We start from the raw sequence: 14,930 nt of genomic DNA, 5'->3' as shown, positions 1-14,930 counted from the left end.
TTGTGGCACACGGGCTCAGTAGTTATGGCTTGCAGTCTCTAGAGCGCAGGCTCAGTAGTTGTGGCGCATGGGCTCAGTTGCTCTGCGGCATGTGGGATCTTCCCGGACCAGGGCTCGAACCTGTGTCCCCTGCAATGGCAGGCAGATTCTTAACCACTGCGCCACCAGGGAAGTCCCCTTTGTTGTATTTTGAATTCTTCTCTTTCATGAAGGCTGCTGGGGCCCCACTCGAGCTCACAGCATCCCTCTTTCTTCCAACTCCGTAAGCCACATAGTGTTTGCATCTCACTTTGTCATTCATCCCTCACTATATTTAAGTGCATAAACCCATGTATCTACATCCTCTCCTTTGATGGACATTGGGATTTTAATTGCCCTCACATAATCTAGTCTCTAGCCGACCCTCAGGAATGGCTTTTTGTCTGGTCCATCTGATGCCTCATTAAGAGAGAGATTTAGGCTTCCGGAAGAGGCCTGTAGCTACCCTGTCTCACTTCCTTCCTAGGAAAAGGGTCTGGATAACCTATGGGACTGTAGGAAAATTTCTCCTTTCTAAAGACAAAAGAAACTCAGATCACTTCAAAGGTGTTTCATGTAGTGGAGAGTGGTGGCTGGATTTCATGGCCCTGACTTTATCCACAAGAGTCCCCTTCTCTTGTGGGTTCTTACCCATTCCTGCTGCCACCATCACATTGGCCGAAATGTGGTGAAAAGACTCTTGTACACACACATTGAGTGACATGCAGCTAGATAATCTGGCCAATGAGCTGGAGCTCACTTACTGTCAGTTTGTGGCCCATCACAGGGTCCTTCTCTTCCCAGCAATCAGTCTACCTCCAGAAGGTGCATTACATCATGATGCCCATCATCAAGGGTGATGAGTACACAGGTTCTGTCATTCTCTAGACTACTCTAGATGTTGAAATATGTCTTCTAAAAAGACTTAAAAAGAGGAGTACAAACACACTTTCTGACCTCTACCATCTAATACTTTCATCCATTAACATTGCCCCTAAACACATTAAATAGCACTCGGAATGCATTACATAACAAATAACAAATGACTTATGCATTGTTATCTTAAAATGTTGATTCTTTTTTTTTTTTTTTTAAATAGTCACATTTTATTTTATTTTTTATTTTTTTAAAATTTATTTATTTATTTATTTATGGCTGTGTTGGGTCTTCGTTTCTGTGTGAGGGCTTTCTCTAGTTGTGGCAAGCGGGGGCCACTCCTCATCGCGATGCGCGGGCCTCTCACCGTCGCGGCCTCTCTTGTTGAGGAGCACAGGCTTCAGATGCGCAGGCTCAGTAATTGTGGCTCACGGGCCCAGCTGCTCCGCGGCATGTGGGATCTTCCCAGACCAGGGCTCGAACTCGTGTCCCCTGCATTGGCAGGCAGACTCTCAACCACTGCGCCACCAGGGAAGCCCTAAAATGTTGATTCTTGACTTGGGTAAAGAATAATGGGCACACGCTAAGGTGTTGCTCAAAAACAATGGCCAGGAGAGACAGACAGGAGACATACTGTGTTCATGGAGTGGAGGCGTCAACATAGTAAGAGGTCAAGTCTCCCCACATTGATCTATGGGTTTAATGCAATTCCTATCAAAATCCCAGTAAGGTTTTATGTAGACATAGATAAGATTATTTAAAAACATATAGAAAGGCCTTTTGTTTAGAAGTATAGTTGATTTACAATGTTGTGTTAGTTTCAGCAAAGTGATTCAGTCACATATATATACATATATATATGTGTATATATATTTATATATGCTCTTTTTCAGATTCTTTTCCCTTATAGATTATTACAAGATATTGAGTATAGTTCCCTGTGCTATACAGTAGGTCCTTAAAGTAGCTAAAACAATCTTGAAAAAGAAGAATAAAGTAGGAGGAATCACTATACCCGATATTAAGGCTTTCACACAATGGGAGCAGGGAGGAATATGGGTGGCAATCAGGTGACCCAATGGACAAACACAAGCAAGTCCAACCTGGAAAGGCTGTGGTTACCAAGGTCTCAGACCCTTCAGGAATGAGCATTTGGGTCATGCCATTGGGAAATCCATTGAAAGCAGTAAAAGAGGTGGCAGAGGGCAAGGAGAATTTAGAATGAATAGTGAAGTAAGGAGACAACGAAAATCAGTTGCCGTCCTGAGTTCAACTGCAGTGGAGGCCGTGCTTTGTCCTACTAACCTCCCTTTCTAAGTTTGCCTTCAGGGGATCAATGCAACTTCCTAATAACCATCCAAACTCATCCTTATATTTATCATTCCTTTCGTATGTTTTAAATGCCTGAATTGTTGCACCTGCACACCATCCCAGCTCACCATTGCCAAAAGTGTAACAACTGGATGGCCACCTTGAGCCAAGAGCTGCCTGCACGCCATCTCCTTACCAGTGGGTACTGAGCGACCCAGCGCTGAAACCCCATTTAAGAGCCTGCTCTCTCAGGTCACTCCTGTTGCCCACTAGCGCAGGTTGGATCCTCTGCGAAGCAGACACAGAGTAAGGCATCCAAAAGCTCTATTTATTGGGAAGTAAAGTCGAAGGGAGGAAACAGGATGGGACAAGGGGAGCCTTCATATCACGATGCAGACCTGACAAAATCTCTGGCAGACCAACAGAGAGCGAAGATTTCATGTTGGAGGAGTCCGGCAGGCGGCAGAAATGGTTAAGCTCTTGTACCCCACCTTGCTCAGCCATTGGACAAGGGCTTCCCGGAGAACAGGGCCTGAAAGCTGAAGCAAACCCCGAAAGAACGAATAGCTGGAGGCTGTCAGGAACCATGCTCCCTGAAGCTGCATGGAGAAACCTTTCATGAAGGGGGATCTAAACCCCCACACATCTCCACATCCACCATGTGGGGCACTTTTTTTTCCCTAGTGGCAGAGGCAGGCACAGGGGAGCAGGTCCCATTGTACGTTCACTTTTCAGGTCCCTGCTTACGTCATGTCTGCTAACACCTGATTGGCTGGAGCAAGTCACATGGCTTAGTCCAATGCTAGGAAGGAAGTATGCTCTGCCCACCTTGAGGCCAAGGCAAGTCTGGGTATGCTAGAGGGGAATGAAGAATTGGGACCACTAATTAGATCCACACAGAATAAAGGCCATTTGTAAACTGTGGAGCTCTGGCCGCACTAATTGCTATTATTTCTACCTGTCCAAGAGTCAGGGTACCACAGACAACTCCCAGGAAGGATGATCACCTGACTAAAAGCCGAGTCACATTTGGTACCTGGAGTCAAAAGCGCAACTTTGGGATGGGAAAGGCCAAAGCACAAGGCAACCACCATGCATTCCTCCCAAAGCCCCTGAAGGTCAGCTCTCTGGCTGGCCAGGCTGCTGGGAGCGCACCTGCCTGGTGGATCAATATTAATTTGAGACACTAGGGGGCGCGCTATCTGAGAAACTCTCAGGAACTGAACGCGCAAGGAGTGCCGCCTGCTTCCCAAGTCCTTGGGGGAAGTTCTGGCACCATCCACTTAGCGCTGGAGCCGGGCCATTCTCGGGGCACTCCCCCTCCTCCTCCTGGCGGGACCCCTAGGCTCCTCCCTCTTCCAGCAGCTCCTGTCCTGCCCACTCCTGGGAGGATGGAGGCTGCGGGGCCGCTTCAAGATAGGAGGTGCTGTTGGGAGGCCCTGAAGAAAATCTTCCCTCGCCTCTGCTTCCACTGCTCCTTGGTGACGTACGCGCTGGTGGGTGCCGCGCTCTTCTCAGCCATTGAGGGCAGCCAGGACCTGGGGGCAGATGACCCGGAGTTTGAGGAGTTCCTGGAGAAGCTCTGTGACATCTTGAAATGCAACAGAACAGGTAGGTGGCGTACCTGGGCAGGGCGGGCCTTTTCTCTCTGGGTAGAGGCAGGCCCCAGAGAGCAGAGAACTGCCTTGTAGGAAGCTGAGTCTGGGAGCCCTCTGCTTGCATCCTGCCCATTCCTGGGCAACCTTAAGCAAGTGACTTCTCTCTGGGCCTCAGTTTTCCCCTCTGTAAAATGGGGGTGGGAATAATGGACGGCCTCTCAGGGTTGATGTAAAGAATGTAGGAAAAGTGCTGAGCACCCAGCGGGTGCTCCCTTCCCTTTGCCTCAGCTCCCAGCCCTACCCAGACCGGCAGACTCTGAGGAGGATGGATTGCTGGAGATTTGATGAGGTGGGGTGGGGTGGATGGGTGACCAGATCTGGAGCTGTGGGTTCCTAGGCTGGTCCTCAGATCTGCCTGCCCCACCCCATGATTCAGTTTACAAGGACTGGAATTCAAGGAACAATCCAAATTAGGCTTGGACTGCCAAGATAGTAGCCTTCCCCCTGCTCTCCTACTTCTTGTTTCAAGTGGCCTTTTTCTGTGGTCGGACTCAGGGGAGAAGGGAGGTGTTGTGAGAAGAACTTGGGTCCTGGTTTCAGTCCCAGTTGCTCTCCCAGCTTGCTGTGTGATCTGGGGCAGATTGCCCTCTCTGGGTCTCAGTCTGCCAGGGAGAAGAAGGCCCACAATCTCAGGCCCACCAATCACAGGGACCCTGTGGGAAGCAGATGAGGTAATGGACATGAAGCCTCTTGGAAGGCACAAGGCACTTTATATATGTCCTTATTGCTTTTCATTCGTATTTGTCACTTATTTCCATACTGTCCCCTAAAGCTTGAAAAGATGCATTCAACAAAGCAAGATAAAATAACAGAGAGTAAATAAAAGACAAAGGAAAAACAGACTCTAAAGTTCAAGGGAAGAACAGGGTCCCATGGTATGACAGGTCCTCAGCCAGGCTGGTAATGACCCCTGCACCCTGTGGGAGGTCCTTTCAGCAGGGGCGGACCAGAGGCTGATCACAGGTGGCAGAGTCTTCTCTCCATAGAGGGTCCTACTCCTTCTCTCTGCATCTGTGCCAGACAGACACAGCCTACTCAGATGACCCAGGAGATGCCGTCTGCCATCAGACACTCTGAGCCATCACTGGGTCCAGACTGTCAACATGTTCAGGGCTTTCCAAACCTGGCCACGCATCAGAATCATCCAAGGAGCTGGTCTAAAATACACATTCCCAGGCTCTTCCCCAAACCCACTTAATCAGGATCTCCAGGACCGGGCTGGGAATCTTATTTTTAAAAAGTTTCCTGGGTGATTCTGATGCACAGAATGGTATAGGAAAACACAGCTGGTCCATCCGCATTTTGTACTGATTTTCACTGGAGATTAAAATGCTCAGTAAGTGCTGGTTAGTGCAGACCCTGTGCCAAGTGTTTTTCATGCACTATCTCACTTGATCCTCACACCCACCCTATGAGGTGGATATGAATTGTCCCCCTTTTACAGATCAGGAAACTGAGACACTGGGAGTTAAACAACTTGCCCAAGGTCACCCACTAGAAAATGGAACCAGGGATTCAACCCCAGGCATTTAGATTCCAAAGCCATGTCGTGCTGCCTCCCCGATGGGGAAACTGAGGCTCAGAAAGAAGCCTTTTGTCCACGACTACAGGAACTAGTCAGGGTCAGAACTGGGTCTAGATTGCAGGTGTCTGGACTCCCAGGTTGGTGCCCATTCAAACGAGTGGTGACTTCCTGCTGTGCCAGGCTCTGTGACATCTTCTTACAACTGTGCCAGCTGGCAGGTGACTTCTGGGATCCCTAAAACCCACTGGCTGCCAGGCCAAAGGTACCATTTGGACACCTCCCTGAGAAACCAGGGCCCCCAGGCCTGCTTCCGCCAACTCTTCCCAGGCGTCCTCAGCCAGCTGATCCCAATATGATCACCGCACTCCATCAGGCTTAATGGCTTCCAGGAGTGGATATGGTTTGCAGTCACGCAAGAGCTTGCATTTCATAAAAGCCTTTTTCTTTCAGTTCTCAAGACCAGGTGAAAGAGACAGAGCAGAAGTGAGTAGGCCCCTTTGCAAGGCTCAGAAAGTTCAGAAAGGCCACAGGGCAATTCCATGGCTGAGCTCAGGCTGGACCCCTGTGGGCCTCTCTCTTGGGTGCTCAGCACACAGGGTTACGTGACCTCCTAACCTCTGCAGGTGCTGGAGCAGTACCTAAACTGCAGAGACATTGAACAAAGGGCTCTGAGATCCTCCATTTAGTGTTGATGAGGGCCACAAGGCAGGGGGCGTGGTCCCTGGGGAAGACGCCCCTCCCCCTGGGCGGGACCTGTTTTAAAGGGTGTAACCTTCTCTCTCACGCTGGTCGTCTCTTTCTGGAGTTGAGGAAGGCAGGAAGCGGGATCTCGGGAAGCTGCTGCAGAAGGTGAAGCCCCAGTGGTTTGGCGGGTCTGCAGTCTGGTCCCTCCTGAGCTCACTGATTTTCTGCTGCACATTTATCAGCACAGTGGGTAAGTCCAGGGGCGAGGGCAGGCCTGTGACAGAAAGCTGGGGGTGGGCGCAGGGGAGAGGGGGAGGAGGACCCTTGGTGGGGATGCTGAAGTGTTCAATTCATTTAGTGCAAGAAACAACTGTGGAGTGCCTACCCTGTGCTCAGGGAGACGGCAGTGAGCAGGGCTGCCACTGGCCCATTTGTGGGAATGAGAAAAGAATACCCTTCCTTCATGTGGGCACGGCCCCATTCCCTGGGCAAAGGCCCCAGTGAGCGAGGTGTGGGCTGCGTTTCGGCTTCTTCTTGTCTCCCAGTGAGCGCTCTTGTACAAAACACAACCTGTCGGGTACCTGCCTGCCCAGGTTCCTTTACTCGGGGGCAACCAAACGTGGTCCGTGTGATGTGCTCAGGGTATCGCGGGAGCACAGCTACCCCAGCCTTGGGGCTGGGGAGTGGGTTTCAGAGTCACCAGCATGTTGATGGCAGCTGACTCCAAGGGAATGGAGGAGGGCACGGCGTGGAGGGGGAGGACGGTGTGCCAGAGCAGGATCGGAAGCACCAACAATAGGGCAGAGGAGGAAGGGGAGCTGCAGCGCTAAGGAGAGCTAACAGTTGCCTGCAGGGGCCGTGCTAAGCTGCCTCCTTTAAAGCCCACAGTGAATCAGGTCAGGGAGCCCAAGCCCAGAGAGGTGATGTCAGGGGCCAAGGTCACGCAGTGAGTGGAGCTGGCGCCCACGAGAGCTGTTGACACTCCAGGTCCAGTGCTCCTTCCCCAAAGTAGGCTGCCAGCTTTGCAGGTCTGTGGGGTGCTGTGGAGACTCTGCTTACCCCTGCTCGGGGAGCCCCAGGCAGAGCCTCGCTACGCCTGGAAGCAGGGGCCGCTCAGATTCCTGTGTCCCGTTGGAGTGGATGACAGTTCCCAGAAGGGAAGGACTTGGGGAGAGGAAGGAGCTGGCCTCACCCTGTTCCCTGCACTTGCTTTATACGTGTCTCCAGCCTCCACGCAGGGAAAAACTCCTGTGCAAGACACTGTCCCAGCGACGTCCCTTCCGGAGCCCCAGGCAGAGGGGAGGGTGTGGAGGCAGAGCTGCTTCCCTACGGTGACCACTTGCACGTTTTAAGATGGGCTCTGTGGACCCTCAATGCCACACATCCTCCTCTCGGTGGCTGCACAAAGGGTGGGCTCCTGTGTGACACCGGACATTGGAACTGGGCTGTGGAGATGGCCTTTGCTTCTTCCCTCCCCCTCCCTTCCTCCCTCCCTTCCTCCCTCCCTTCCTCCCTCCCTTCCTTCCTCCCTCCCTTCCTCCCTCCCTTCCTCCCTTCCTCCCTCCCTTCCTCCCTCCCTTCCTCCCTTCCTTCCTTCCTTCCTTCCTTCCTTCTCTCCTTCCTTCCTTCCTTCTCTCCTTCCTTGCTTCCTTCACAAATACCGAACGCCTATGATTGCAACAGCAGACAGCAGCCGCTGTGCTGGCTAACGCATGTGTATTTAAGGCTCATCAGGCTCCCTTTTAAGTTCTTTGTGATGATTAGCCCATTCACACCTCGCAACAACCCTGAGGCAGCTGTTGTTATTATTCCCACTCTCTGAGGCAAGGCAGGGCCACCGTTTTTGCAGGGGGCACAGCTCAGGTCTGTCTGGGTCCAGGCTGTCTGGGTCTTAACCTGGAACCCCACTGCCTCTCCCTGTACATGACTTATTCTGTGCGGGGCCTGGGGCTGACCTAGCTGGGTGCCTCCCCGCCCTGGTGGGCCTCCGAGTCTGATGGCGGCGGGGACAATGGCCAGCTAAGCACACAGACGTGCTCAAGAGGAGAAGCTCGGGCTGTGGAAGTGGGTGAAACAGGACGGGGGAGGGTGGTCCTGATTTTCGGGGATGGGGGAGAGGCTTGTCTGAGGAAGTGACCTTTGAGTTGAAGGATCTGTGGAGATTAACCAGGCAAAGAAGGCTGAGAGAGCTTTCCAGCCAGGCAGGAGGCAAAGCTCCGGGGCTTAGAGGCCCCTCTGAGGAAGAGACCACTGAGGCTGGCAGGCTGTGAGAAGCGGGGCTTCTGGTCTTGCACTCAGGCACCGTGTCCCTGGGCCAGCGTCGGAGGACCTTCTAGTAACTAAGGGCCCCAGCTTCCCTCTGCGGCGCGGCAGCAGGGTGGGCCAGGTGCAGGGGCCGAGCCAGGCCTGGCAGGAGCCACCCCTGCTGGCGGTGAGGGGGTCACAGGAGTGGAGGTGGTGGAGCTGCCCTCAGCCACGGGTCAGGGGCTCCTGGGTCAGCGTCCCCACCAGGAGTGTGACTCATTGCTCAGCCCCTGCCCATCTTGGGCAGCGAAAGGTACTGGGGCCCCATCTTCATTCAAGAGAGCATCAATTCAAGAGAATACCGATCCCCGGGGGGCCTGAGCTCACGAGGGCCGTGGCTGGGCACTCGTCCCGGGGTCCCCTCACACTCAGGGTAGAGGTGGAGCACGGTGGCCAGCTGCAGACTCTGGAGGCCAGCCACCTTGGGTCAGAGCTGTGTGACCTCCAGTGAGCAATTTAGCCCGTCTGAGCCTTGTTCCCTAATCTATAACTCCTCCCAGACCTGCCTCTGAGGGTCAGCGTGAGGATCAGCTGCGACTGACAGAACACCCAACCCAGCTGGCTTAAACTGCAAGGAAAATGTGTCACCTCCCAAGTAGGAAGTCCAGTGGGGGACAGCTCTCAGGCCGCTTGATGTGCCGCTCAGCTGTGACATTGACTATCAGGTTCTCTCCGTCCTGCTCAGCGGGTCACAAGATGGTCACCAAGGTCCACTTCCCGTCCGGGCATAATTGCATCTCATAGATAGAGAAAAGGCTGGCTGTCATAATCGGCAAGAAACTCTTCCTGGGAGCCTCCCACCCCCCAAGCCAGTCCCTGGCAAGGGGATTGGATTACCAGGATGACTTAGACGGATCGTATCTATCTCGAAATCAGGTGAGAGAGCAGCGGCATTCCAGGGAAAGATGGGGGAATGGCTGCTGGGTGGACGACCTGTGCCTACTGCAACACACTTTCTTAAATGGGCACATATGCCTGTGTCCAAGGGCGCCCCCACGTGGTTTCTTTCAGAACCGGTCTCATTCACCTGAATGTTGATCCAAGCAGGGACAGGTCAGGAGCAGAAAGAATAACAGTAACTTAATAGCTGCACTACTGAGCACTTACCAGCGCCAGGCGTTGTGTCAATGTGCTTTATATGCATGATTTTGTTTAATTCTCATGACAGCCCCACGAGGTAAGTGCTGTGACTGTCCCATTCAGCAGTGACCTTGGGCTCTGGGAGGGAAGTGGTTTCAAGCAGGGTAGAAGCAGGGCACAGCTGGCCTTTTCAGGGACCCCAGAGCTCCAGGGAATGCTTTGAGGAACAACAGTTACAGGGGGTCAGCAAGCGCAAGGAAGAGACTGGAAGCAAACGGGCTTGAGAGTATGGGGTTTCGTTAGGTTTTTTCTCAAGAACAAAAGGGGACTGATCTAAGGCAGCGTTTTTTAGCCTTGGCACTACTGGCATCTTGGACTAGAGGATTCTCTGTGGCGGGGACTGTCCCTTGCATTCATTGTAGGATGTTTGGAAGTATCTCTGGCCTCTACTCACCAGAGGCACCCACCTTTTCCCCTGCTGTCTTTGCCAGTTGCAACAGCCAAAAATGTCTCCAGACATTGCTAAATGTCCCTTGGGGGGCAAAATTGCCCCCTGTTGAGAACCACTGATGTAATGCAATGGTTATTAAAGCGTGGTCCCTGGACCAGTGGCGTGAGCATTACCAGAGAGAACTTGTTAGATATACAAATTAATTTCCAGACCCCATTCTCGATCTACTGAGTCAGAAACTATGGATGTGGGACCAGTGATCTGTGTTTTAGCCAGTTCTCCAGGTGATTCTGATGCACGTGGATGTTTGAGAAGCACCCTCCTGGGGCAAGTGTTCTCAGGCCAGGCTGCACATCAGATTTACCTGGATATCTTTTACACGCCCCCATGCCTGGACCCCACACCAATCAAGTCAGACTTACTAGGGACAGACCCAGGCATCAGTATTTTTCAGAGCCCTCCAGGTGATTCTAATGGTAGTCCAGGCTATGAACCATTGACCTAATGGAAATGCATTAGCTTGGTTTATATCCCAAGAAAACGATGCTGCCACTCATGGTACAAGTCCATTAAGACATCAAGCCATCCAGTGATTACAACTGGAAGAGGATTGGGGAAGGTTCTTCGCTGCCCGTAATCAGTAATGGTCCTGCTGGTAATACTGCTTCCTGCCCTACATCTCTGGGTCACCTGAAATGCACCTGGCCTTGATGCTGCAAAAGGGACCCCTGAAAGGTATGAGGTTGGTCAATCCCCAGTCATTCCCAATTGGATCAGCCCCCTTGGATTAGGAAGTGTACGGGCTGTTAAATACTCACAGGCTAAGTGGCGTGGACTGATGGAATATCGGCATGCATTATAAGAAATAATATGATTTTCCATTATGCATTTTAGCATTCAGTAGTTGGGTAGGTTATGCATTTCCTTCATAGGGGCCTGTGCCCTCTGAGACTTACTTCCTTGACGCGTTCTCTGCAATGTGGCGTGTCCTCTGGATTGTAAGCCTATTCCACCCAGAGGCAGCCACAGTGACTTTGTTTACAATCCACTAAACCCACATTTGCCAAGGAGAGCGTGCGTGTGGAGGGAGGTCTTCAGGCGAGGGGTGCCCACAGGCTGTGGGCTGTGCGACTCCAGGCGTGTCACCTGACTTCCCTGTTCCTTGTCCATTAAATGCAGTAATGATGGTGGTTGCCAGCATTAGGGGTTCTGCTATGCGGGGAATTCTGACTCTAAAAGGCACTTTACTCCATAAATCCTGTAAGAAATGTGATATTCTTTTCTTTAAATAAAATAGATCTCGCCCTGGGACTCCATCCTGGAGGCTGGGGGGCTTCCACTGGGGAGCCTCTCCTGACTTTCCTAGGGGCGCACGAGAGCTGGGGGCTTCCGGGCAACATCTGGAAAACGGGGTGGCTGCCTGCCCCTGGGCCCTGCTGCCGACACCCCTAAGGACTGCAAGGCCTGTGACAAGCTCAGGAGCAGGCATATTTGCTGACACCGGGGCCTAGGCTCCGGAGACCCCACGGCCAGGCCTCTCTGAGCTCCTGCCCCGCCACGAGGGGCTCCAGGCTCCCTCCTCTCTTCTCTTCCCTGCTCCGGAGAATCTCTCCTCACCCTCCACAATCACCCTGGCTAGAGCAAGCCACTCCCTGGTGTGCCCAAGGCTGCCATGGTTTTAGCATTTAAGGGTTTACCAGAACATGAGGCTTTCAGTCCTGGGCACATTGGGCCGTTGGTCTTCCTCTCCAGGGCCCCCCTCTGTCCCCAACCCCCTCCCTCTCCCTAAGACCCCACCCCACCCCCATCTCCTCCATGGTTCTGGGCTTTCACCGAAGCCTGGACAAGATGCTGTCCTGAGGTCACTTCTGCAGCCTCCTCTCCCTGAGGGGAGGGCTGAGCTGCTGGAGACCTGCAGGGAACGGGGAAGGGAAAGAGAGGCAACAGACACCCTGCGCGCCCCCTCAGTAAGTCCAGCCCTGCGGAACAGCCTTGGGTTTCTGACGGGAGGCTTAGCCAGTGCAGGCTCACTCCTGAGCCTGGTGCCCTTGGGTCCTGTTGCACAGGTGGGGAGCTGAGTTCAAGGCTTTGCTTCCTGCTCGACTAGGAGCCCCCAGAGGGCGTGACCTCTGCCTGTTCCTCATTGTATCCCAATCCCACCCACGAAAGCCTGGCATAGAATAGGTGCTCAATAAATGCAAATCCAGGAGGGATGCCTTTGTTCTAATCTGTTGGTCTGCTCTTACACATCTTGTTACTGATCTCCACGTGTAATTGCATACTCACGAGGGTGGTTATTCGATTCATATCTGCTGTGCTCACCACTGTGTCCCATTGCATGCAGTAAGCACACACGTGCACAAACAATATGAGTGCACAGAGAGTTCACCACCCCTGCCGTCAAATGGTACCTCATGGACGCAGTCAGGGTGGCGTGGAGTGCCCTGGGAGGGGTGCACAGCGATGGGACCTGGTGAGGGCCACAGCCCTCTTCCAGAACCCTGAGGAAGATGGGCAGCCTGATCCTGTGCGTATGCCTGGAGGGCGGAGGCTGAGGCCAGAGTTTGCACAGGAAGCTGCAGCCCTGGAGGAGGTTGGGGATGAGCCAGCCTGGGAATTGCCTTCCAATTAATTTACATAATTAGGCTGGGTTTTTCTGTATTAGTCATCCTTTATGACACCAAAAATTAAACATAGGCATTAAATACAGAAACTTCTCCCTCTTTGTTGAAGGCAGTGAGCTTGCCCACTCCAGAAGATCCAACGACTTGCGCTGTGGGGTTCGACATCCCTCTGATCCCGCCCTCTCTAGACACGAGAGGGTGGGGGGCTGGGGTGATGGAAGGAGGGGGCTCCTGAAGAGCATGGAGGCTTCATCCTCTCTTTGCTTGCTCCAATCCTGTTCTTGATGGTTGGAGGGTCCCACCCCTTGGTGCTCCTGACCCAGCGGAGGGAGCTGGCTTGGGAACTGGATGGCCCTGGGGGTTTGACCCCCAACTCCACACTTTATCACACGTATGCTCTTGGCTAAGTCACTTCACTTCTCTGAGCCTCAGTTTCCCCATCTGTAATGGTGATAATACCTACCGATGAAGGCTGGTTAATACCCAACCCACGGTAAATGCTCAAAAAAAACAGCTATTAGAATGAGGACACCAACCTCCCGAGAACGACACGCTCACTGTGTGTGAGGTGCTGGTCTCTTGTCATCCTTCCAGCTGGTCAATAGACAAAGCAGGTATTGTCATCCCCATTTTACAGGTAAGACACCTGAAAATGTGAGCAGTCACGTAACTTTCTAGTAGATGGCAGAGCTGGAGTTGGAGACGAGGTGGGTAAGATTCTAGATGCTGGGGTCCTCAATGTTTCACTCTGGCTTATGAACACGTCTGACCCACCAAGTCACAAATGGCTCCGAGGGCAGCCATTGTATTTTAGTCACTGTCCTGCTTTCCGCCGTCCCAAACACCGTGCTGTACACACTGTACTGCTGTACACGCCACTGGCACATAATAATTGCCTATTATATAGAAACAAACACAGAGGCCCAGACACCCCAGGAAGGACAAGGGTGGCTTCGTAAAAACCGGCGCCTTCATGGAGGATGATGGAGGTGAGGGTTGTGTTTGCAAAGCCCACATGTCCTGTCACCTGTGCTCTTCCTAGCCCTCCAGCGGAGCTGGGCCCATCCTCCTTCAGGTGCTCAGAAATGGCAAAAGGCAAGGCAGTCAGCTCCTCCCAAACACGGGGCTGTCTCCTGCCAAGGACATTGCGGGTCCAAGATCTGGACATGAGTCGTCCCTCATCCTAAAGAGAAGCTGGGTTTCCCCTCCTGCTCCCCCAGCAAAGCAGACCTAGTGTCAGACAAGTGGATGAATGTTTTAAGATGAATATTTTTAAACATGTTGTGTAAGATGTCATATGCCAGGGAAAGGAAATGGCAGAAGGTCTCTTTAAAGCTTTTTGAGCAGGGGAGGGGGAAGAGCAGCCGGCAGTCCCGGGCTCTGCCCTCTTTTTCAGGTTGCGGCAACACCTACCCTGTCACCAGGCTCGGCGAGTACCTGTGCATGCTCTGTGCTCTCTTGGGCATCCCCGTGATGTTCCTGGTCCTCACAGACACAGGCGACATCCTGGGAGCCATCTTAGCCATGTCCTACCACCAATTCCAAAAACTCCCTTTCCTCCCCACTCCCCTTCCCAAGTGGCGCTCCGGACCCCCCTGCGAAAGAAGACCTGACACCAATCCTGTAGACGAAGCCATCCCGAGGATTGCCATCAACGACCCAGAGCTCCCGGGCCCCAAACCTGCCCCCTCAATCCCAAGCAGCAACATGGAGCTGTTCGAGAGACTTCTAGCACAAGAGAAAGGGAACACACTGCAGGTGCCCCCTCAGGCCATGGAGAGGAGCTCTTCGTGTCCTGAGCTGGTGTCCGGGAGACTCTCGTACTCCATCATCAACAACCCGGATGAGGCGGGGCTGCAGGTGAAGAGGCTGGACATCCTCCTCCCCATCATCGCCCTCGTGGTCTTCGCCTACGTTTCCTGTGCAGCTGCCATCCTCCCCATCTGGGAGAAGCAGCTGAACTTCGAAAATGCCTTCTATTTCTGCTTTGTCACACTGACCACCGTTGGGTTTGGGGACATTGTTTTAGAACACCCTCACTTCTTCTTCTTCTCCATTTATATCATCGTTGGGATGGAGATTGTGTGCATGGCTTTCAAGTTGGTGCAAAACAGGCTGATTCACATCTACAAAAATGTCATGCTGTTCTTTGCAAACGGGAAGTGTTACAATCCTGTTAAAAAGTGAAGTCTCCATCGACTCTCGTGTGATGATGCCGGCCCAGCTGGTTGTCTTGTCTTTTGGGACAGTGTAGTTAGAGCTGGTGGCACTGCAGCCTGTCAGCTGAGGCCTCAGAGTGACACCCTGCATGACAGCTGATTTCAGTCTCGAGGCCCTGCAGAAATGTGGCCAATGCCCTTCTTATCGGGACATTAGACAAAAACTGTCACCATCCTCCA

General features: G+C 52.7%; 1 protein-coding gene across 1 annotated transcript; it reads left to right on the top strand.

The window, feature by feature from the left end:
- Positions 1-3,596: 3,596 nt before the first annotated feature.
- Positions 3,597-14,718, top strand: KCNK18 (potassium two pore domain channel subfamily K member 18). The gene is made up of 3 exons (XM_059901088.1): positions 3,597-3,816; positions 6,194-6,322; positions 13,928-14,718. Exons 1-3 carry the CDS (start codon positions 3,597-3,599, stop codon positions 14,716-14,718), a joined length of 1,140 nt encoding a protein of 379 aa, XP_059757071.1.
- The last annotated feature ends 212 nt before the right edge of the window (positions 14,719-14,930 follow it).

This window comes from Balaenoptera ricei, chromosome 16 (assembly GCF_028023285.1).
Source record: "Balaenoptera ricei isolate mBalRic1 chromosome 16, mBalRic1.hap2, whole genome shotgun sequence".
Taxonomy (NCBI): Eukaryota; Metazoa; Chordata; class Mammalia; order Artiodactyla; family Balaenopteridae; genus Balaenoptera; species Balaenoptera ricei.
Note: the sequence above shows the minus strand (reverse complement) of the source record. Positions and strands in the feature narration are given on the sequence as shown.